Source organism: Strongylocentrotus purpuratus, unplaced genomic scaffold (assembly GCF_000002235.5).
Source record: "Strongylocentrotus purpuratus isolate Spur 01 unplaced genomic scaffold, Spur_5.0 spur5_scaffold_12, whole genome shotgun sequence".
Lineage (NCBI taxonomy): Eukaryota > Metazoa > Echinodermata > Echinoidea > Camarodonta > Strongylocentrotidae > Strongylocentrotus > Strongylocentrotus purpuratus.
This window is the reverse complement of record NW_022145597.1, coordinates 22,934,193-22,958,439: the sequence shown is the minus strand read 5'-3', so window position 1 is coordinate 22,958,439 and position 24,247 is coordinate 22,934,193. Positions and strand designations below refer to the sequence as shown.

The 24,247-nt window shown below is 40.6% G+C and overlaps 1 protein-coding gene across 2 annotated transcripts; it reads right to left on the bottom strand.

The window, feature by feature from the left end:
* Nucleotides 1-1,378: 1,378 nt before the first annotated feature.
* On the bottom strand, nt 1,379-24,186 carry LOC583829. Of its 2 annotated transcripts, XR_004063572.1 has the most exons (18): nt 24,108-24,186; nt 20,364-20,550; nt 19,760-19,840; nt 16,643-16,905; nt 15,334-15,759; nt 14,094-14,903; nt 13,468-13,561; nt 12,137-12,324; nt 10,168-10,899; nt 9,437-9,478; nt 8,707-8,841; nt 8,198-8,326; nt 7,425-7,654; nt 6,617-6,733; nt 5,744-5,892; nt 5,171-5,314; nt 4,092-4,791; nt 1,379-3,953 (listed from the first exon to the last, which is right to left on the bottom strand). XR_004063572.1 is itself a non-coding variant. In XM_030982138.1 (17 exons), exons 1-17 carry the CDS (start codon nt 24,147-24,149, stop codon nt 4,433-4,435), a joined length of 4,128 nt encoding a protein of 1,375 aa, XP_030837998.1. In that variant the 5' UTR covers nt 24,150-24,186; the 3' UTR covers nt 1,379-4,432. The 2 variants fall into 2 exon arrangements, 1 of the variants encoding a protein (XP_030837998.1); XM_030982138.1 differs by having other exon boundaries at nt 1,379-4,791.
* Between the last annotated feature and the right edge of the window lie 61 nt (nt 24,187-24,247).

Sequence of the window (24,247 nt, the reverse complement as noted above, 5' to 3'; positions counted from 1 at the left end):
GAAGTTGTTAACCTGCCCATGTACTGAAATAAAAGTTTATTCAATGAAATGTCCCATTTTTGGTTTATTTGCAACTATCTATACCTTTAAATGTTTTTGGAATATGAGAAGAAAATGTTCTTACATTTTGAACTAGAAATATATATTTCTTACATTGTCCAAAAGTGTCTTTATCTCCTCCTTCTTATGTGATGCCGTGAATGGGAAAGAGAAATTTGGTAATGAATTCAAATGAAACCCATTTTTGTCAAGTCGAGTTGCTTCGTGCTGAAGCAGAGAAATGAGAAGAATAAAACAAGTTTGACTTTTGAAAATCTAAATATGGCAATTTTGTTGTGCTAAAACGTCCCTCTAAAACCTCTGTACTTTTGTACATGAAATGTTTGTACCTCTCTTCTTGAAAAAAACAAACACAATTCTTCATGCCTTTGCATATAATATACAGAAGATAACATGTTCCTGTAGGCTCCCATACATGTAAATATTGAATTGGTTGTGCAACATATACTCTGGCAACAGCTGCTTCAAGGGTCACTTTCACTAACCATAGTCCTAACTTCACCCCAGGACTAAAACTAACAGTAACCCTAAACCAAAACTAAAACCTGATTGCAATCATTTCCTCTATCTTTGACAAAGAAAAGTAAGTCCTGGAGCAAATATATATAAAATAATATGAGAGTCCTAAATAGGGTAAAGTGTAAATGGAAGAGAGAGAGAGAGAGAGAGAGAGAGAGAAGGGGAACTGGTGCCAGTGCAATGACCACGGGCAACAATATCAAACAAAACCAAAAAAAAAGGTAATTTTTCACCATCTTGAATGGAGAAAAAAAAGAAAGGGCAACAATACTAAATACTATTAACATCTTTTTCAGAGCATTCAACAAAAATGAAATGAAATGGAAGTATCTACAGATGAAATTCCTACAAAAATAAAACTTTTTCAAAACTTAACACAAGTGCTGGAAGGCAATAGACTGCCTTTTTCCATAGTACACAGTAAATAGATTGTTGTGCATACCGGTAGTCTAGATGACTAGAATGCGCAAGCACAATGAAGAAGAAAAAAAACCCCATAAAATTAAGTGTTATGGATTTGAGTATCTTAAAAGCTACTGCAGATCACAAGCCCAACTGCAGATCAATTGTGAAAGGAATTGCAAATGTATTAGATAAGAAAGTGTAAAATATTTAAACTTTTCAAGATCGAGCACCGAATGGTCATTTGAATAGTGAAATCAAATATGGGGATGTTTTCGAACCTCAAGTCACTGACAATATTTAATATAAAATGGATTGTTCATGTAGAAAAAGGATTTGATCCAAACAAATCGGCGCTAAAGGCCATTAGTATTAATTTGTGAGCATCAGACGCTTTCTAGATTAACATGTAGTGTTATCTTTGTCATTACATTTTAGTTGAATTTAGTTGTGACCAAGCCTTCAACAAAAGTTTGAATTTCTAAATTGTCTTGTCTAATTCTTCTGCAATTTCTTCAAAAATCTAATCACAGTTGGGATGTTAAGTGTGCAGTGCCCTTCACCGAATTTCCTAAGTAAACCAATCATCCCAAGTAGCTGCACTAATCAATTAAAGAATTCAATTTTGAGATGATATTCCACTTGCAGCCATATTTGACAGCGAAGACCTTGATTAAAAATCATCCAGGAAAATTTAACTGCAGCATTTCATTCCTATTTCCCCCTTGATTGTCAAGAATTCATCTTAAAGGGGTTGTAGCATGACATCTTAACGGGGCTGTAGCATGACGAGACTATGTGTCTTTCCCATGGCCTGACCCGGGGCCAATCGGGTATAATACGACTAAAGAGGACGCGATTGCAGTAGGCCTACGTATTCACATGCGTGCAACATACCCGAAACCGAAGCGTGAGGAGAACTTTGGTCTGTTTCGCCAACGCTAGCGTGCGCTGACCCAGTTAATCAAGTCCATTCGTTTACGTGCAGTTGTCCAAAAGAAGACATACGTGTAGATGGCGTCAACCAGTATTTCCCATGCAACAGCCCCTTTAAACTTTCAGTATGATGACACAAGAGCACAAAGAATACAAATCATTGTGTGCTTGAGAAACAAGTGCACATGAGGTACTTAACATGTTTACGGTGCATTTTGGTTTTTGTGCCTGCCCCCCTATTTTGTTGGGAACTGTTTTTCCCTAGCCAGGACCCCGTTTTACAAATAGTTGCGATTGATCCAAATCAATCGCAGGTTTGCAGTCTGCTTTCTCTTATGTACATAGTTGCGATTGATATCAACTCTTTGTAAGACGGGGCCCAGGTTTGGAAAATGGCCATCTGACTGGTAGTCAAATCCCAGCAAATGTACTGTATCCTGTATTCACAAGGGCTATAGTTCATTAAACATACCGACGAGGCATTTTGTTGAGAACTGTGCCTCTCCACCCAGGTTTGGAAAATGGCAACCTGGGCCCTGTTTCATAAAACTTGTTATCAATAACAAATGCTAAATTTTGATGACAATTTTGCTCTCAGCCAATCAAATACCATGAATTCAGTAGCTTATAACAGTTATTGTAAGTCCTTATTGATAAAAACTTTTTTATGACACCACATGAAATGCATTGTGCCCCGATTCAAAAGGGATGTAGTGAACAAAGTAGTCTCAAACTGAAATCCATGCACAAAAAATGGTCCCTACATTGGCTCCCTCAACCGATGACATCATTTAAGTTGATTGCAGCATAACTTACATACCAGTGTTCACACACATTGAAACATCATAACAACAATAATACATGATCAATAAAACGTGATTTTGGCTGTACAAAATATTACACTGGTTCGCTCCATTGCATATGATTTGTGTAAATTCTAGTACGAAAACACAGATGTGTTCGTACGTACAAACAAAGGCGATTGTTTGAGTTGATGTGCTGTAGTAGTGATTGTACAGTATGTAAATACGTTTTTCACCGATTCATTACATGAAATAAAGTGTATAGCACAGATTGTCTGAACAAACAAAGGCGATTGTTTGAGTTGATGTGCTGTAGTGATTGTAACAACGTTTTACACCAATTCATAATATTAAATAAAGTGGGTAGCACAAATTGTCTGAAATAATATGCTACAAAACGTTTCTCCTCTGTAAGTCAGAGCCGCAAAGTCCCCTTGTCTATTTCATATTTCCTCAAAAGTTTACAACAATCATCAATCATATCTTTGGATTTTTCCAGCTTATCACCCCTTCTTTGTTCTGGAATTAGTTTTCCTGTTTTTCTGTGTATCACGCGCGACACAACAGATGAAAACGGACCACTAATAGCACAGAAACCTCCCTCATATATCATCCCATACATGTACTTGGGGTCTTTGGCAGACAACACAGATCCAACAACTCTTGAGTTACCAGAATGCTTTATCACATTTAACAGGAGACTGGTTTCAAGACCCTTGACAAGTTTTTCCTCGAAATGGAAGTAACTGTCGACACTCACAAAGTAAATATTGGTTGTTGAAACTGCTGTCGAAACGGTCTTCAACCAAAGACCTGAAAACACCCAAGCCGCAAGGAACAACTCCTTGTAACTGAACCTCTGGTCCAATTTTAGTCACTCCCATTTGGTGCCCTAACAGTGATCTACCTCCGTTCTGTAATCAGCAATCGCAAATAGTGATGTCCTCGTTATTGAAACACTTGGTATATCAACCACGCCTTCACAAAGACATCACCGACCAAATTCATTCAACAGCTCCAGACTTTGAAATGCAGAGAGGTTGTTCTTCTATCTTCAGTTACCAGAATCGGATAGGCAATGGAGTCATCCTCTTTCATCCATGATGGCTCGTGGTCCATGCCTTCAGCAATCTTGAAGACCTAACCAAGTCTTTCTATATCATTTAAATCACCATCATCTACTACAGAAATGGAGTCATCCTTGAAGGTTTCCAGGGCAGAATTCTTGATGACCTAGCTTAATGGATCCTGGGTCGTGTTTCCACCAGTCTTGAAATCCTAAAGAGGTCTATGTAGCTCACTTCAATCACCATCATCTACTTCAGAAATGGAGTTAGCCTTGAAGGTTTCCAGGGCAGAATTCTTGATGACCTAGCTCAATGGCTCCTGCTTCCATCAGTCTTGAAGTCCTAAAGAGATCTATCTAGCTCACTTCAATCACCATAATCTATAGCAGCAACCTTGATGACCCAGTTCAATGGTTCCTTGGGTCCTTGCTTCTAAATGCTTTCTACAATCTTCAAGGTGGAGTCAGATGACAGTTTTTGTCATAAGCTACTGAAATCCTTGCCTCTGATTGGTTATCAGCAGATTTGTCACTGATTTTTGTCATTCGCATTGCAAAAAGGCTTTGTGAAACGGGTCCCTGGTCAGCAGTCTCATTGATCCAGTGCACTGGCTTCTGGTTCATACCTCATCTTCAAAAATCCACTCTAATCCAGCGACTCAGAGTTCATGCCTTCCTGCTGAGTAGCATCAGCTTCCCTCCCCTCTGCCTCACTGCTGCCCCCCTCTTCCGCCGCTGCAGTGGACTTGTCCTCCTTGTTCAGCTCCTGTATAAGCTTCTCCAGGTCTGTACCTTCCATGAACGCTTGCTGGTCCTCCTCCATGGGGCTCGACTCTTCCATTCTCGTCTCCGGGGTTGAGAGGGGTGCCGCCGAGGAGGTGGTGGAAGAGGAGGAGGCAGAGGAGGAGGAACAGACGAGGGGAGGGGGCGCGGAACGGGCGACACCTTCATCCGTCTTGGGACTGGTGGTTTGAAGTGGTGGAAGGGTGAAGTCTTGGTAGGATCCTATGATGCAAAGGAGAGAATGAGCGTTTGAATTGTAATGTATCAGATACTATGAGAGTTTGGTGAAAGAAAAGAAAAGAATGATGCCTATGGCCCATATTCTGGAAAACAGCCCAAGCTAAAACTGGCTTAACTTGGTTCCAATTCTGGAAGGGACTTTTGGAAGGACAGTGTCAATCTCTCTGTTCTGTATAGATTACTCTTAGTAATTTATGTAACAAAATGTAACAGAATGAAGCAATGAAATTAATCTGGTCATGAAATGAAACTTGCATCTAATACCATGATCATGAAATGAAAATTGCATCTAATACCATGATCATGAAATGAAAGTAGCTACAAGTAGGACAGTGGGGCTTTAAAACATGACACAACATACCTTTTCTTGAGTAGAAGAGGATGTAGACATTGGAAGCATCTTGTTCTAAAGGCTCTTGATGTGATACCGTCTCGTCATTGCAGTACTGCCACTGCCCTGACCAGGGATTCTTCACGAACGCAGTGTAGTGGCCAGCATTCACACCTGTTCAAATGCAAGAAGTGAAAGGAGATTTATTGGGGTTGTACTGTTATTCCATCTCAAAGACATACAATGACATTTAGATGAAAAGGCAGCACTGATACAAAGTAAACGGTAAATAGCGATTGCAAGGGACAGAGGGAGAGAGAGAGAGCAAGAGAGAGTGAGGTAGAGAAAGAGAGAGTGAGATAGAAAGAGAGAGAGAGAGAGAAAGAGATAGGGAGAGTGAGAGAGAAAGGGAGAGAGAGAGAGAGAAAGAGAGAGAGAGAGATGGAGAAGATAGAAGATGGAGAACACTGATATCTCAAAAAGGATAAACTGTAACCTTAACCAGGGAGGGGGGCACGCTCGACCCTTTGGGGTTAAAAGCAACCACCATCAAAGCAAATGTTGCAGAATCTTTTATGCACTGTTAAATCGGACTCCACTCACCCCCAAAGTGGCTGACCGCACCCTGCAGATCATAGACCAAGTCTTCCTGAGGGGTGGCGACGCCCATGTACTCCCCTACATCCATGTCTTCTACAGGAAAGAGAACCTTGTTGTCTAGTTTGGTGCTCATGGCTTGATGGAACACGAATCTGAAATACAAGAAATAAGGATTCAATGATTAAAAGGGAAGTCAACATTGAAAAAGAGTTGGGTTTTATAACATGCAGAAAATAGATCAGTAAAAAGTCAGGTGAAAATCTGATAAACAATAGAGAAGTTATGAAAAAGTTAAATTTTGTAATTAAGCATAAATTGGCATAGTCGGTCACATACCCCTTGAGCACCTCTTCAACTTACGGTGTACTGAAAATACCACAGAACTTTCTATTTCCATGGTTCTCGACAGGGATAAGTGAGCATGCTTAGGGTCTTTGTTTCACACAGTTCTTATTTTCCTTTTACGTCTACTTGCTATCAATTCACACATAATTTTTTTTTGCAGCATTAAGTTTTCGTGTTGTCTGTTCGTTCTTGTGATCGCGTTATCTCAAGAACCAATTAGTAGATTTCCGCCAAACTTGGGTCATGTATGTATCTTGCAGAGCAAATGATCTGATTTTAGGGTCAAAGATACATGTATATAAAAAACGGTTTGTAATGACAATATCCTGAGAACCTGTTAATGGATTACAATCAAATTGAATTTTAAAAATTGCTCCTGTTTTGGTTTGTATAATCGCTCTATGGCGGAGGCATCATTTTTTTTTACTGTGGGCAGTTAAAGATCCATCAAGTTTTGGTGATGTTTTTGTTGCAGCTGACACCTGTGAGGGAGCATATGATGTTGAAGCCTGGTCTCTGACATCAACTTACCTTTTGAGGTAGACAATGAGGGTATCTGGAAAGCGACAGACAGAGATGGTTTTACTTGCGGGCTGAGGTTTCTTGCATTCTGGGCAGAACCATGGATTATGTTCATCTAATGTCTCGCTGTGGAATCAAAATATTTGATTATTTAAACAAATTGAAAAGGGTGATTGGTAATATATACATTACATAGCAACTCAAAAGGAGTAAAGTTATGCCATAACTGAATCTATTTGGCATATGAAAAGTGACCAACCGCTCAGGCTGAGACGGTTACTTTACAAAGTAATAATATATTCACAAAGTCATTTTCATATTACATAACAGGGTCAATGATCTATGAGAAATCATACATGATACACGGTCACAAACCTACTTGTTATATAAACTCAACTTGTTGTACTCAATAAAAGGATCAATTTCCAATAAATTGTTTTGCTAAATACTGCCAAACCGGACACTTTTGCACAGATGAAATGTTAGCATGTGGTTTAGATTCGAGAAATAAAAATGTTGTGAAATACTTGAATGACACAACAATAAAATCATGAAAGTTTCTTAGTGTGTAAACAGCATTGTTTAAGAAATTGTTTAAGAAATTGTGAGTTTCATGTCGCAAAATTCTCTAGTTTTACTGTATGTTTGTGTTTCCATGCTTGTATGAATATAAGATATCATTTCCTTCATATATTGACTACAGACCTTAAGGTGAATATCTTTGGTCTCAGCTAACTTTTAATGAACAACTTGAAACTCTTCACCATACTGCCAAACACCCTACAACATCCCTCAAACTAGACCCCCAACAACCTACCTCTCTGTGAATGCTTGGAAACAGTCCCTGAGCGTGATTGGCTCACTGCCCTGGAAGTCGCCCACCGATTGGTCCTCGCACACCCTGCTGGTTGAGTCCACTATCTCAGAGGGGAGGTTATGGTACACCACTGTGAGGTGATCGTCTGAGTTGAGTGTAATATCTACCTCCCTCACCAGCTGGCAACCTGAACAGTGGAGATCAAAGCTGCATCGGCTGCAGCTTAGACCCTGATGATAGATGAAAGATTCAAATCATTTCCATCTTTCTATTAAAGGCATCATTTAAAGGTATTACAAAGTTTTGGTACATTTTGAAAATTGGCTGGATAGTCATTCTATACAATTGTGATATATTTGAATGTATTATAAGCTCTAGAAAATTTATCCCCTAAAACACTTCTGCATTCTGAAACGTAACAAAAATTGTGAATTGTTATCATGTAATAATGACATATTGTTCATAGTAAAGTTTAGGCAAACCAAATGTAAATGAAACTGCAACTTGCCAAAGACTGCATACCCTGCATAGGCCTAACTCTGGAAATGTCCAACATGGAAATGTACACATGGGACAATGTTGTACATTCACAAATGTGTGTGACCTGGAATGCTTTATCTACTTGCCTCATTACTGAACAAAATACAGATTATCTTTCAGAATTATTTGGCAGATGCTATTCATGTGTACATATCAATACATTGAATTTTGTATGGATTTATGTTTGATCTTTACAGGAACTCAAGTATATTATTAAGATCTGGAGCACTCACCTGTGAATCTGAGAGTACAAGTGAGAAGGGAGCATGGACAGGCATCACACTCTCCACCTGACTAAAGAGCTCCTCTCCGCTAACCTCGTTCAGTGAGTAAAGCACACGAGGGTGTCCTAACAGATTAAGCTGAAGAGTACAGATACAAAATGAAACAGACAATAATAAAAAACATATCACTTTTTAATGTTTTGCCCCTGGGTTCTTGCCAGCAGCCATGTTAAATACTAAACATCCAAATATCTTATCCATAGGATGTTTGCTTAGCAAAACATCAGGCTATTGATGGCTTTAAGTTGTCTCTGGGGACTTGGTAATAAGAATTAATGCCTTACCAACAATCACTAGCGCATCAACTTGGTTTTGAACCTGGGACCTTCTGGTTACGAGACCGCCACTCTACCCCTGAGCCATCGCTCCTCAACGCACCTATGCAACCATACCAGACGTGACACTTACTCTTAACACCAGACGTGATACTCACTCTTAACACCACAAATGACACTTACTCTTAACACCCCATCCTCTTCCGTATCATTCCTGAAGGTAACCGATAGCAACAGGACTCGCTTCATGAGATTGGGCGTCGATGCCCCTGCCATGGCAACGTAGTCCGTAGCTGGGTCGATTTCCTGACGGCACACCTAGTGAAAAGAGGGGGTACATATGGGAAAATGAAAACCGTTATCACAAATGTAAATTAAAATCACAAATAATAACTGTCATGTCCATTGTGCTGCATTTCAGTTCAAGATGTCATTTTTTTTTTTTTTTTTCCCCCTTTTATTTTGCCGTCTGTCTATGTATCAGTAACTTTGTTTTGTTTTATGCTTTATATGTAAACTTTATTGTGCAAGTATGATCCATTACCTAGTTCAGTTTTGCAAATTGCCAATGCAAAAGTTAACCAGAGGTGATGCAGATTTTTTTTTTTTTTTAACAGAGAAAAACTAAAATATATATTATAAATCTTTTTAAATCAATTTTTTGTTTTAAATTTTAAATTGAATCGGGAGAAATCTCCACTCATTTGGGGACAAAATTTTGATGGAGCAGGTTTGCTTATATTGGATAGAAAAAAATGTGATTCCCATTAACCAAAAAAATATATTTGTTTCATCAAATCGCATTCTTTTAACGACTGTCCCCTGGTGAAACAAAATTTTCAAAATTGATTAGATCAAAACAAACTGGAAAACCCATCATTAAAATTCGAGGTTGATAACGATTAATACTTACTGGGCAATTGACAGTCTGGTCGCCATAATGCTTCACAGCTCTCTGGAAAGTTGGAAAACAAAATAGACACAGTCAATTTGATGTAATATTAAAGATGATTTCCTGTTAAAAAGCTAATACTGTTTTTCATGTAATTTCATTGAATAATATCATTGTTATAGCAATTGTAGATGCACCACTACATATATAAATCATAATCGCCATTAATATTATCATTAAAGGTAAAGACCAGTATTGGAAATGCCCCAATTTCAAAAAATGAAATGGAAGCTCTCATTACCAATCATGTGAAAGAATATGTTTTTACTAATACATGATGATAAAATATTTTGCCGGGAAACCGCCTACTAATTCATATATTTGGTAAATTTGTTTCTCTCATGGTCTGTGAGAGATATAGGGTAGTCCCATATACATCTTTCTGTGTATAGTGCTTGTAACTTTATGAAGAATGGGCCAAATTTCTTATCATTTTGATGATTCCAGAACCTTGCACTAGATGCTAGATGATCAACCTTTTCTGATCGACTCCACAACGTTTCTTTCACAATGCAATCGCATGACCATAACTGGTCTTTATCTTTAATATCGGTATTATCATAATGTTCTTCATCTTTATCATCATTACTATTAGAAAAACAATCACAATCATTATTAATATCAGTCTTAATCATCTTCATCATCATCATCATCACTATCATTTTGAATGGCATAACAATTGAATTTCTTACTTCCATACAAATTGCACAAAGTACTCCGCCACATGGTTGATGGGTTAACAGCTGGTGAGGGGGCAGTTCCTCCAAGCATATTGCACACGATTTCCACGAAGCAATGACCCCCGATGTTGGACTATTCGCCGGAACAATGTCTTCGGGTTGCCTGGCGACCCACGGTATCGATTCACTCTGGCTGTCTGCCCATAACTCAACCCCACTCGATGAACCATGAACAGCTTCCAGACTCGATGATTTCTCTGCAGCGTCTGTACTGTCTGCCAGCGTCCCCTCAAACGAGCTTGACCCCTCACAGTTCGTGCTATCGGATGGACTGAAATACGAAATGTTTGTGAAGACATCACTCTGGTACGGCATGGTTTTGGACGGGTACGCACTGTCTAGACCTGACGTGGACGATATATCAGGTGGCTGTACCATACCACCGATGCCACTGAGCTCATCCGTTGTCGTGGTAACCTCGATGTCCCATGAGCTGGTGACAGCCTGGTAACTAGGGGGCGTGGCATCCCCCATGTGTGTGATGACATCATCGCTCTGTGAACTCATATTGCTGTGTTCATTCATGTAAAGGTCAAAGTTCGATTGCGTTTGCGCGATCCCGGTGGCGTCGCCCTGTTCCGGACAGAGGCTGCTGTACAGTCGTTCCCTCGCATTGCCACTGACTTCAAAGGCATACAGCAAGCGGTAGCAGTCGTTGACGTAACGTAACTGGATGCCATCCTCCTTCATTTCAGAAAGAAAAAGATTGAAAACAGACGCCACAGAATAAGAACATTATACCTTTGTAAATCATACAGATATTAACAATAGAGATTAATCAGCTAAGAATGCTTGTTTGTTCATTTACACTAAATATTTAGAAAAGGAATAAACAGGATAATAGAAAATTATCAAGTCTGATCTAAAGGACTTGGTAATTAATGATTTTGTCCCCAAGTAAAGATGCACATGCTACATACCTGCCAAAATTTGAAAATAAGAATTAAGAATTTTTAGCACGGTATGCCTTCGAAAATCGCACTTGCAGCAGCAGTGTAACTGGCAATATGCGGTAAATCTGTACCAAAAAGCGAATACAAATTCGCTGCTCGATCATGCAGCCATTCAATGCACACAATACGTGAACTCTCAAATTGCAGCACATTATAAAACAAGCTTAACTTGGCTTTAGCACAAAATAAATTAATAAAATATTTTTTAAATTATTTTTAAAAAATCAACAACAAAAAAAAATGAAATTTTGAAAATTCAGAATATTCCCGATTTTCAGGTCCTAGAAATCCCCAAAAACAAAATATTCTGGATTATTCGGAAGGGTTGGCAGGCATGATGCTATTCCATTATGCCCTATTACCTCATGGTTCAGGGAAACTACATAAATGAAAAGTAGGATATGAAGCAAAACTAAATTGATAGTAATATATATATATATATATTTACATACTGTTGAGAGATCAATAATATAATTTTGATTTATTCGGAGACAATGAATATATCTGATGCTAAAGCCAGGGTAATACTATCCAAACTCAAATCAAAATTAAATCACTATCTATAATCACTAAACCTCAACTTTAAAGGGATCCGGTAACTTTGTCTCAGATTCTGAAACAAAATCTTGGATTTAGCTCATGCTGCAATCATAATTATAAACCTTTAGGTCAGTCAGGAACCCCATGGCTTTTACAAGCCAATCGCCTGTCTGATTATCAAGATACTTATGATTGGAAATCGAAACCAAATTTTGCGTTTTCCTGAAGGTTTTCATAACACTACAGTCTATTTGGGAAAACGAGAATGGTGAAACTGATCACTAAAAGATTTTTAATTTTTTGAGGCACTTCTTGATCATTTTGAAGTGCGATTTGTTTTAGGGCTTCAATATTTCACCATATCACATAGGGCCGTGCATCTCAGATTTAACAATGTTAAACGATGCCTTTAAACAGACAAAACTCACCAAAAATTTAGAGACATGATGGTCTAGAACTTCTGCTATAATCACATCTCTCTCCTCCTCCTCTCCCCCATTGATGCCTGAGATAATGAATTTTAAGGCTTGCCGGAGCTCCCGTACCGAATCAAAGCGGTTGAGCGTTACGAGGTGTCTGGTTGGTAAGTGGCCCTGGCTTGAGATGATTGTTACAACTGAAAGATGAAATGAAGGAAATATCAGTAATACCAATTATGATAATTACCTTTTTGGATATTGCATATAACTTATGAATATTTCATCTTAATAGAACCAGGACCCTGTTTCATAAAACTTGTATAATGTAAAATATAAAACTTGCATAAAAATAAAAAACAAATGCTAAATATCTATGACTAATTTGCTCTCAGCCAATCAAATGCCACAATTTCCAAAGTTTATAACAGTTACTGCAACTTGTTAATTAAACAGGGCCTAGAAGGGCGTCAACTCTGTATTATAGGAGATGAATTAATGCCCTTCAGGCTTTTATTAAACAATATATTATTGTTCAATTGAAATTAGTCCTTTCCCTACGAAATGTTGAGGTATTGCACGCTACTTTGTCAGAGAAAAATCAGAATGCACATCTGTGTATTAATAGCATTCATAGCCTACTCAGAGCCTTATCCATTAAGATTATACATGTTTGAATGTTGATACCAAATACTTTTTGCAAATTCTTCCAAAATCAGACCATAGTCTGTGTTTTAGAGAGATGAAGAAATAGAAAGGGAAGGGGGAAATGTGAAGGGGGAAGGGAGGAGAGAGAAAATGGGAAGGGGAGAAGTGAAGTGGAGGGGAGAAGTGAAGTGGAGGGGAAGGGGGAAGGGGGAGGGGGAAAGGGGAGGAGGAAGGGGGAAAGGGGGAAGTGAAGTGGAGGGGGAAGTGAAGTGGAGGGGAAGGGGGAAGGGGGGAGGAGGAAGGGGGAAAGGGACAGGAAGGGGGAAAGGGACAGGAAGAAGGAAGGGGAAAATGTGAAGGGGAAGGAGGAAATGTGAAGGGGGAAGGGAGGAGAGAGAAAATGGGAAGGGGAGAAGTGAAGTGGAGGGGAAGGGGGAAGGGGGTGGAGGAAGGAGGAAAGGGGGGAGGGGAGAAGTGAAGCGGAGGGGAAGGGGGAAGGGGGAGGAGGAAAGTGGGAAGGGGAGAAGTGAAGTGGAGGGGAAGGGGGAAGGGGGAGGAGGAAGGGGGAAAGGGGGATGGGGAAAGTGGGAAGGGGAGAAGTGAAGTGGAGGGGAAGGGGGAAGGGGGGAAGGGGGAAGGGGGAAAGAGACAGGAAGAAGGAAGGGCAGGGGGAATGAAAGAGGGTTGATACTCACTGAGTTGTTTATCCATGGCACGAGGCAGAGGCACTGATAGGTACATAAAAGGCTCAAACATAATAGAAACATGGCCACATACAGCACACACGACCTGTTGATAGAGCACAAATGGTCGAATGTAAGAGCATATCTACGCCATGTCATAAGAATTCATTATTACTGCTCAAAAGCAATAATGACATCAAAAAATGTACCAAAAAAAATTGAAGATATAACCTGAAAATAGACTGGTACTCTTTGTAGACTCCACAATGACTTTAAGGCTCATTCACATATGGTACATATAGTCTAGATAATGTTAGATGTTCCCTCGACGACGCCCTCTATACAATAACTTAAAGTTCTTTCCCCCTTTCCCCTCCCCCTTCCCCCTTCCCCTCCACTTCACTTCAGATGTGGATTTACAATAACTTAAAGTTCTTTGACACTGTCCCTGGAATGTATTGATAATAACGGACTGGTTTCTACAAAAGTTTGTCAAAAGTCCAAGATCTACCCCTAAAATTGATGTAAGGACCATTCAAAAGTAAAAGATGTACTTCCGATTTCATAGGAGGACTAAAGTCCAAGGTGTACACAAAAATTTAACTGGCACTTCCTGTAAACTTAAAATGTGGACTTACAGTGCTTTTAAACTGTCCCTGGAATGTATCAATAACGACAGACTGGTTTCTATGTAGATGCATGTCCCACTCCATCTCCCCTTCTCTCTCCTTCATCATCATCCCCTTCTCTGCGGTCAATGTTGATGAGGAAGATGACGACTCGACCTTCATCCTCTCTCCGAGATCCTCCTTTGCCTTGCACATTGCAGCAACATACTGCTGATTGTTAGGCAAGAAGCCCAGCCCCAACTTGGTGTCCAGGCCCGCTTTGTCGAGAAGATCCGCGGCGCGAGGGCTCGTTAGTAGCTTCTCATTGTCGAAATGCTTCGAGCTGTGCGTCGTCGGCTCCACGGGGGTATCCTCAAACTTTCTGCAAAGGATCTGACCCTTGATCCCCGTGGTACTGTCCGCTGGCCCTTCCAGCTCGGCCAGTTTATTGGTCATCTTCTCGGTGAAGATATTCACCGACTTGGAGTCGTCCATCGATGTCACGTAATCGTGGAACTTCATCGGCGACGTCAAGCCGTTAGTTTCCTTATAGATCTTGGCTATACTCTCCGAGTTGAGGTCCATTTTCATCCTCTTAATCGGGTCAGGTTCTTCTTGGTGACTGTCACCGTCGCCAGAGGATTTTTCCTGGTTGTTGGCCCCGCTCCGTAGATTGGCCTTGTTCTTTTTGGCAGCCAGGGCATTTGATTTCTTGGGTTTGCCGATAGACCTGTTGTTGGCATCGGGGATAGGATCCATAGGGTTTCGAATGGAAGACAGCGTAGGGGATTTGTCCTTCTTGGGAAACTTGTCACTGCTCTCGGTGACAGAAGGAGATATCTACATGAAAGAAAAGATGAGAAATACATAGATTTCCTTTAAAGGTCCATGGAAATGACAATGCTTGAGGGTACATCTATATTTTTAAAAAGAAACATGTATAAGGAATATATGCTAGAAGAACATCCAATATACAATTGCCCCCCCCCCCCCCAAAAAAAAATAATAATAATTTAAAAACAACAAACATGTATGCAAAACAAAGCAATATCCTAATATAGCTATTAACTCACGTGCCTCTCAGACCATTTATTAGGATGTCAGTGTCAAAGACAAAATACAGTCATGCTAAATGCACATTTGTTTTGGATCTTGTGATGGTGATACATTACCCATCTGATCCTTGATATGATTACACCTTTTAGGGGAGCTAAACTCATCAAATACACCATTTCCCCCTGATTTTCTTCTTCTGTGGCAGGTAACTCACCTCTTCTCCTTGTAACATGTTTGTATTGAGAGTCTTCACGTCTTTCATGTAGAACTCTGCAATACTGGGGAGTTTGGTCGCGGTTGCCCCTTCCTCCCCATCTCTCCTCTCCTCCGCTTCCCCCTCCTCCACCTTACTCTCCCCCACCATCTCAGGACTGCCCATCTCCTCCTCCTCCTCACCCTCATCCATCTTGTTGCGTATGTTGTTCTGGTTCGTCGACAGGGGCTCTTCTTTGCCCGAGTCGATGTCGAGCGCCTCCAGCTCGCTGAGCTTGGAGGTTGAGGCTTCCGAGGCGTAGTGGGAGTCGCTGGACTCTTCAGAGAAGTCGGTGGCCGGAGACTGGCTCTTGGCTGGACGGTTGGCTTGGTTGAGCTCCTCATGGAGTGTGTCTAGGAGAAGGGCAAGGAACTCCTGACCATCATGCTGCGGAGAGGAAATAAATTTTATATGAAACATATTCTTTCTTGGAAAATGAGGAAAGGGGGGAGGGAAGAAAGGGGGGGGGGGGAGGGGGGGAAGGGGGGAAGAGAAGAAAGGGGGAATGGGGAAGGGGGAAATGGGAGTGTGCAGGGGAATGGTCAGTGACAAATTACAGATTTTGTTATAAGCTACTGAAATCCTTGCTTCTGATTGGTTATCAGCAGATTTGTCATTGATTTTTGTCATTTTTCATTGAAAAAAAGGCTTTGTGAAACAGGTCCCAGGTGTACTCTCATAGATGGAACATATTCTTTCCAAGAAATAAGAGTCAAATGACTAATTATTTACATGCATGTAGATATTAGTCTTAAAGCCTGTCTACACTAGTTTATCCAGGAGGGATTAGACCTCCCTACAAGGTCACTGACAGGTGGTTATCTCATCAAATCGGCTCTCAATTAACATAAGAAAAAGGGGATCATGGGGGACCAATGGTCACCGATTAGACATTGTTTGATATATAGAGGGCGCAAGTAGCTTTGAGAAGTGCAGTGGGGCTTTAATCCAAAAATACTCACTCAAAACAAAACACACTTGAAGAAAGAATTAGGATGTATGAAAATGAAATAAAGATGAAGAAGTGGAAATTGGGGAGGTATTTCTTTATGAAATCTGTGAGAACAAAAATTGAGGAAGGAAGAGATACATATGAAGAGGTACTCAGACATTCGTGCTGACGACCATTGCTCCAAACTTTATTTCATAACATATACAGAGTTAGGGTTGCCATTCGGTTTTAGGCTACGTTTTGGCATAGTTCCATGCTAATTTTTGTTTGTTGGGGGTTCGAACTGTCGCTAGACCATGTGTTGTACAACCACCTTACCTGTCTAAAATCTTTGAACTGCGGATGAATGAAGCCCATGGTATCCTTGAAGGAGCTGGGATGGAGCACGCTGAACTCTCCCGCCCAGGTCTTCTGCAGTAGCTCTGTGAAGTGGCTGGCCATGCCCTCCTCGGGGAGCCCGTCATGGTCCAGGAGGTAGACGGAGAGACGGGGGTGATGCAGGAGGCACTGGAGACCGGAGTTCATGAAGCAGGTGTTGCCCATGTTCCGCAGGCCGCACATGCCCCGCACTGCATCAGGATCTGAATGGAGATGAACGGACAAATACAATGACTGTCAAGAAAAGGGTCTGTCTGTACTGGTCTTTTGTATTGTTCAGTTCAGTTCAGTTCAGTTTATTTAAAAACACCAGACATAGCAATCATGACGAACAAACATGATCCCAATTGAGACCCCAAAAAGCTATACTTGCTTGTGAGTGGGGCCTCTGAGAAGGATGGACCTCTCTGTACCCCTGTTATGTGGCTGTATGTACTTCTTACCAGGGCGCGACAAACCCGCTTGCCCGACGTCCCGGGGCAACCAAATTGAGCCGTCGGGCAAGTAAATCAAATTATCACTTGCCCGATTCGGGCAAGTGATACTTTTACAGTAATTTCCTAGTGTCCAAGAACTCTACCATTCACCCGTCAACTTCTTACCCGTCGTCAAAATCCAGAAGCAAAAAAGCGATCGTTCCGATTTCGAAAAAACTTCACAGACAGCTAGCCAGCTCAGCTAGCTCAGCGCGCATGCAACAGTGACACTTCAAGCCATGAATGCCGCTCCGCCTCCACGCACGGCCGGCCGTGAGCTAGCTAGAGACAGCTAGCGCGATCGTACCAGCTGCGAGCTTATTCGCGCTCTCTCTCTCTAGCTCTGCAGGCCGCACCGACAGGCCTTTGCTATTCTCTGATTGCCGATTGGTTGAATCACGCCAAATATGACGTCATTATTCTAGGGAAATGAACACGTGCGAATCGGAATGGAATAAACAACAGGGATTTTCTAGTAAGTACAAAAAGTCAAATGTTTGATATTTATTCATAATGACTGTTAATGATTGTGAACATATTATTTAAAACTCGCTGCTCATATAAATCAGATGAATGTTTTTGTCTCGTTTTCAATTTATTACTGCGGTCTCAAGATCCGACCGAGCGAGTCATTTTGATAATAGTATCGAGACCCCCAGAATATAAGCCGTTGTTGTTTTGTTTTCATGGTTTTAGCGACGTTGTTTAGTCTAGTTTTCGCATACTTATCCGAGATTTATCGTAAAATATCTTCAATATTATTATTTAGTAAGAATTTACAAATTTTGGCATGATATTTATAGCAGTGAATGATGAAATAAAAATGTCCGTACTTTATTTAAAATAGTTGATTACCCATTATTTACATGACGTTTCTTGATGGAAGAGTTGACCCAAATTATTAACAGCTGAAAATTAGCCTACGTTTCCAAATGACAGCGGCTTGCACAGACACACATGTGATGTTGCACCATGGTACATGTGGCTACCATTAATGACATGTTTGTATCATATTTTTTACAACAGGGTCATTATGCTTTTTTACATGACTGAATATTAAAAACTTAAACCTGCTTGAACCATTCTACCTTGCCGAGATTCATGTGAATCTGATTATTTATGGAGAATCAATAAAATGCGTTTTTTAAACCTTCAACCATCCTTTGTTGACCATTTTCTTTGACATATTAGGTTATTATTCAGTACAGTTACACTGTACATGTATGTGCATTAATTTGCTATCTAAAACACTAACTTATCATTACGAGATAATAAATGCTTTAACCTCGAGTCCTTTTTCGCTTTAAAGTTTTGGGCAAGTGGAAATATTGTTTGGGCAAGTAAATTGAAAACCCACTTGCCCGACAGGGCAAGTGGTGAAAAAAATTCTTGTAGCACCCTGCTTACAGAGTATTTTTTAAAGGAAACATACACATATCGCAATTGGAAGGTGGTCTTCATACAAAGGTGCACACTATAAATGTTTGTCTGTAATTGTCTTTTGGAATAGACATCTAAGATGTGACTGTATACATTTTTCAGGGACAGATTACAATAGGTAGGTGGTCTTTTTACACAGGTGTTGTGGATGAGTAGATATGTCACAGGACTGTGGATCACAAGGTCCGCGATTCAAGTCCCACCGCGGCACTAATGTCCTTTGGCAAGACATTGATCTACATTTGCCACTCTCCACCCAGGTGTTAAATGGGTACCCAGTAGGATGCGAAAGCTAATGTGTTTAGATGAGAAAGTGCGCGCTTGTAAAAATGACGCCTGGCTGGAATGCTCCCCAGGGAGTGGAGAATGTGCATACATTGTGTGCGGGTAAGCCTAAATCCGATGACCGGGGTAATAATATACAGTGCGTCCCAGAAAAAACGAAACCGTGAATTATCAATGTTTTATCATAACTTAGTCACATTTATAATTAATAAATGACACATTTTTGGAAAGCTTAGGTCCTTCTCTTTCACTTGATGCAACTAGTACGATGCATATTTCACGCATAAATGATTAGGATGAATTTGAAGAGAGGAAATCATGCATGAAGTCTTTCGTCTACAGCTGATTGTCAACAAAACGGAGTTAAGTCTTTTGTTAATTCCGTTTTTTGCTCCGGCAGGCAGCCAGTGAAAACAAGTTCGTTTAATAAAATTATGCAAGCACTACTTTAAACAAACAGAACTTTGTTATTCCTAGCTCATTTTTCCTGACTGAGGTGTCATATGAAAGGGCAAAAACTCAACTTTCTAGAAATGTTATTTTCTCTTTGAAATTCAGATACCGTCCGCCAAATGACTTTTTGGTTTCCTCTCTTCAAATTCATCTTAATCACTCATGCGTTAAATATGCATCATATTGCATCAAATGAAAGAGGAGGATCTAAGCTTTACAAATATGTGTCATTTATCAATTATAATTGTGAATAAGTTATGATAAAACATCGATAATTCACAGTTTCGTTTTTTCTGGGACGCACTGTATGTATCTTTAAAGCGCTTTGAGAGTGCTTTCGGTCCTGAAAAGCACTATATAAGAATTAGCTATTATTATTATTAAAAGGTTTGTCTGTACTCACCTTTAGTATCAGATCCCTGAGATGTGGCTGCGTCTCCATCATTTGCCATGAAAGAGGTAGGCATAGTACTAGAAGCTTGAACTGCAAATGAAGAGAAACAACATTGAATTACCGGGGTAATGTAAATTAAAAACAGTAGAGTACCTAGGATAGAACCTTGTGGTACACCATGAATTATTATTATAAACTACATATTGAGATCTATTAGAAAGATTACTTTCAAACCCAAGATGACAGACAAATTTGAGTGTTGTTCTAGTTTCCGAGTGGTGAGTCAACACGCAGACATTGCCAGACATAGCGCCGGGCATAAATCAAAACTTTAAAAAAAAATATTAAGAGAGATTTACGGTATACTCCATTTATAAAAGTCCACTTGGAAGAAATAGAAATGTCATTAGCAAGGAAAATACTTCCTGACTTAAATTCTGAACTGTAAGGTGAATGGCAAAATTATGGTTGCAGATCATGCGAGCCTTCCAGTAGAAAGGCCTATTAAAGTCAGCCATGAATCATAGTTATAAATGTTATTCCAGTAAGTCTAAGACCATGTTTCATTTAATATGGATGAGGGGTTAACAAATTTCTACCAAGGCGTACTTACAACTATCTATACCGTTGCCGGCATCCAATCCCTGCGGGAGGAAGGGCCCGTAAAGCTGGGGCGGGGTGTAGGGTACCAGCTCCATACTGGACGGGGTGGGGTACTCTAGGCTTTCATCATGGGAGATATCCTCACTCCAACCCCCTAGCTCCGCCTGGCTTAGTGTGGTGGTAGTACACGTGTCGACCTGTATTTAAGAAATGAAGAACAACTTACGAATTTTTCTTTTGCACAAACCTGATTTAAGAGTCTCAGTCATGGAGGCGAAAGCTGAGTCATGGAGGCCTCCATTTTCATTATCAAATGACACCATCAAGTGTGCTTTCAAAATATCTCCATTTGTGGCACAATTTAACCTTCTAAATTGCCTGCATTCTTGAACCAGTTGTATAATGCAAAATGAACTACTTGTATCAAAGCCGGCTTGATCCCAGGGTGGAATTCCCCTTTGAGAGGAGAGGAGGGGGTGGAGGAGAAAGAGAGAACAAAAGGAGGGGAGAAGGAAAGGAAAAGGAAGAGCACATTGAAATGTATTACTATGTCACATGCTATATCAATGTAACATAATAGGAGAGGAAAGAAGGAGAAGTAAAGAAAGAGAGGAAAAAGAAGGAGAGGAAAAAGAAGGAGGAGAGGAAAAAGAAGGAGGAGAGGAAAAAGAAGGAGAGGAAAAAGGAGGAGAGGAAAAAGAAGGAGGAAAGGAAAAAGAAGGAGGAGAGGAAAAAGGAGGAGAGGAAAAAGGAGAGGAAAAAGAAGGAGGAAAGGAAAAAGAGGGAGAAGAGAAAGAGGGAGAATGGAAAGAGGGAGAAGGGAAAGAGGGAGAAGGGAAAGAGGGAGAAGAGAAGAGGGAGAATGGAAAGAGGGAGAAGAGAAAGAGGGAGAATGGAAAGAGGGAGAATGGAAAGAGGGAGAATGGAAAGAGGGAGAATGGAAAGAGGGAGAAGAGAAAGAGGGAGAAGAGAAAGAGGGAGAATGGAAAGAGGGAGAAGAGAAAGAGGGAGAAGAGAAAGAGGGAGAATGGAAAGAGGGAGAAGAGAAAGAGGGAGAATGGAAAGAGGGAGAAGAGAAAGAGGGAGAAGAGAAAGAGGGAGAATGGAAAGAGGGAGAAGGGAAAGAGGGAGAAGGGAAAGAGGGAGAATGGAAAGAGGGAGAAGGGAAAGAGGGAGAAGGGAAAGAGGGAGAAGAGAAGAGGGAGAATGGAAAGAGGGAGAAGAGAAAGAGGGAGAATGGAAAGAGGGAGAATGGAAAGAGGGAGAAGGGAAAGAGGGAGAATGGAAAGAGGGAGAAGAGAAAGAGGGAGAATGGAAAGAGGGAGAAGAGAAGAGGGAGAATGGAAAGAGGGAGAATGGAAAGAGGGAGAATGGAAAGAGGGAGAAGAGAAAGAGGGAGAAGAGAAAGAGGGAGAATGGAAAGAGGGAGAAGAGAAAGAGGGAGAAGAGAAAGAGGGAGAAGAGAAAGAGGGAGAAGAGAAAGAGGGGGAATGGAAAGAGGGAGAAGAGAAAGAGGGAGAAGAGAAGAGGGAGAATGAAAAGAGGGAAAATGGAAAGAGGGAGAATGGAAAGAGGGAGAAGAGAAAGAGGGAGAAGAGAAAGAGGGAGAAGAGAAAGAGGGAAAATGGAAAGAGGGAGAATGGAAAGAGGGAGAAGAGAAAGAGGGAGAAGAGAAAGAGGGAGAAGAGAAAGAGGGAGAATGGAAAGAGGGAGAAGAGAAAGAGGGAGAAGAGAAAGAGGGAGAATGGAAAGAGGGAGAAGGGAAAGAGGGAGAAGGGAAAGAGGGAGAAGAGAAAGAGGGAGAATGGAAAGAGGGAGAAGAGAAAGAGGGAGAATGGAAAGAGGGAGAATGGAAAGAGGGAGAATGGAAAGAGGGAGAATGGAAAGAGGGAGAAGAGAAAGAGGGAGAAGAGAAAGAGGGAGAATGGAAAGAGGGAGAAGAGAAAGAGGGAGAAGAGAAAGAGGGAGAAGAGAAAGAGGGAGAAGAGAAAGAGGGAGAATGGAAAGAGGGAGAAGAGAAAGAGGGAGAAGAGAAGAGGGAGAATGGAAAGAGGGAAAATGGAAAGAGGGAGAATGGAAAGAGGGAGAAGAGAAAGAGGGAGAAGAGAAAGAGGGAGAAGAGAAAGAGGGAAAATGGAAAGAGGGAGAATGGAAAGAGGGAGAAGAGAAAGAGGGAGAAGAGAAAGAGGGAGAAGAGAAAGAGGGAGAATGGAAAGAGGGAGAAGAGAAAGAGGAAAAAGAAGAATTAGAAGAAAGGAAGAGAAGGAGGAAAAGGAGGAGTACTGGGAAAAGAAGGAGAAGAAGGAGACAAGAAGGGGAAGGAGAAGAAAAAAATAGAATGGAGCAGGACAAGCAGGATGAGGAATTCCTATTTTAGCGATGGTTTACTGCATCATATCTGAACGAGCCTTTTCTTGGGTTTCCAAAATGCGAGTCTGTCGTCCAAACAGGCTGTGCAACGTCTACCGATGAATAATTTTGCGAATTTGTAGACCAGTCAAATTCACACAAGTGAATGGCTTCAGAATGTCCTCACAATTGTGCACATTAATTTAGTAGCCCATGCAAATCACATAGGCAGGGCAGAGATTATTGTCAAATTGTCATTATTATGAAATAGAAAACCGCCATTTTGTGCTTCGTTTCAACTTTCAATTTTCATCATCCTGATCATGCGCATTGATTTCCTCATTCCCAGTCCACTCCACACACAAGTGCTGCAGACGAATACGAATAACTCGTTTCTAAAACAACAATATAGCTAGACCGAATTTTCCGTCTCTTTCGTTCGTTAGCCTCTTATTGGGGTAGGGTCGGCTCTCTCTTTAGAGACGGAAGCCGTTTATACACATGTCCTTGCTAACGCCACGGCCAGTCCTGGTCGTAGCGTTTTGCCCCCAAAATCCCCCAAAATGTCATTTTACCTCGAGCATGTTATATTGTAAATTAGGCCTAGGCTATAATAAATCAGTTCCACTTACCAACTTGACTGAAATAATCAGTTTAATAGTCCCTTTTTAGGAAATTATGGGTCAAAATCGAAATCCATTTTGAAAATCTTTTTCAACATGGATTCCGATTTTGACCCATAATTTCCTAAAAAGGGACTATTAAACTGATTATTTCAGTCAAGTTGGTAAGTGGAACTGATTTATTATAGCCTAGGCCTAATTTACAATATAACATGCTCGAGGTAAAATGACATTTTGGGGGATTTTGGGGGCAAAACGCTACGACCAGGACTGGCCGTGGCGTTAGCAAGGACATGTGTATAAACGGCTTCCGTCTCTAAAGAGAGAGCCGACCCTACCCCAATAAGAGGCTAACGAACGAAAGAGACGGAAAATTCGGTCTACAATATAGCCAGCAGATAGAGCAAGATATTTATCACTTGGAATAGCCTCATTTTCTCGTCTCATCTCTCATTTCTCTGTTCACTCTCGGGCACCATTCACAACTGTAAGCAGACACCATCATCATCACCATCATCACCACCACCACTGCACAAGCACGATCTCACAATGAACAGATGAATGAATGAATCTGGACAAATAATATTCGCACGGGACTCAGCTTGGTCAAGCCTTTCACGATAACAATCAACAAAGGTTCAACACAAAGTAAACTTATAAACAAATCAAGAAAGAGAGTTGAGAGTTTATGACTATATCAATATTAAAATCCAGTAAGATTAACAAATTGTGAAACAATAACCTTTGTTTACAAATAAAAAACTTCGATGTTTGTCACTCACCATTTCCGCCATTATTTGGCCATAGATTGTATCCTCGTTCATGTCAAGTTTTAAATAGTAAACCGCGAATGAGATTTTGTCATCAAAACGGTATTAAAAATCATTTTCCTTATCATGAGTTATAATGTGATATTTTAACG

Coding starts and splice junctions, on each gene's coding strand:
- LOC583829 (XM_030982138.1), bottom strand. CDS start 24,149: ATGAACGAGGATACAATCTATGGCCAAATAATGGCGGAAATG. Junction 19,841..20,363: donor CGGCAACGGTATAGATAGTT/GTAAGTACGCCT, acceptor CTTCATTTGCAG/TTCAAGCTTCTAGTACTATG. Junction 5,893..6,616: donor CTCATTGTCTACCTCAAAAG/GTAAGTTGATGT, acceptor CTTGTATTTCAG/ATTCGTGTTCCATCAAGCCA.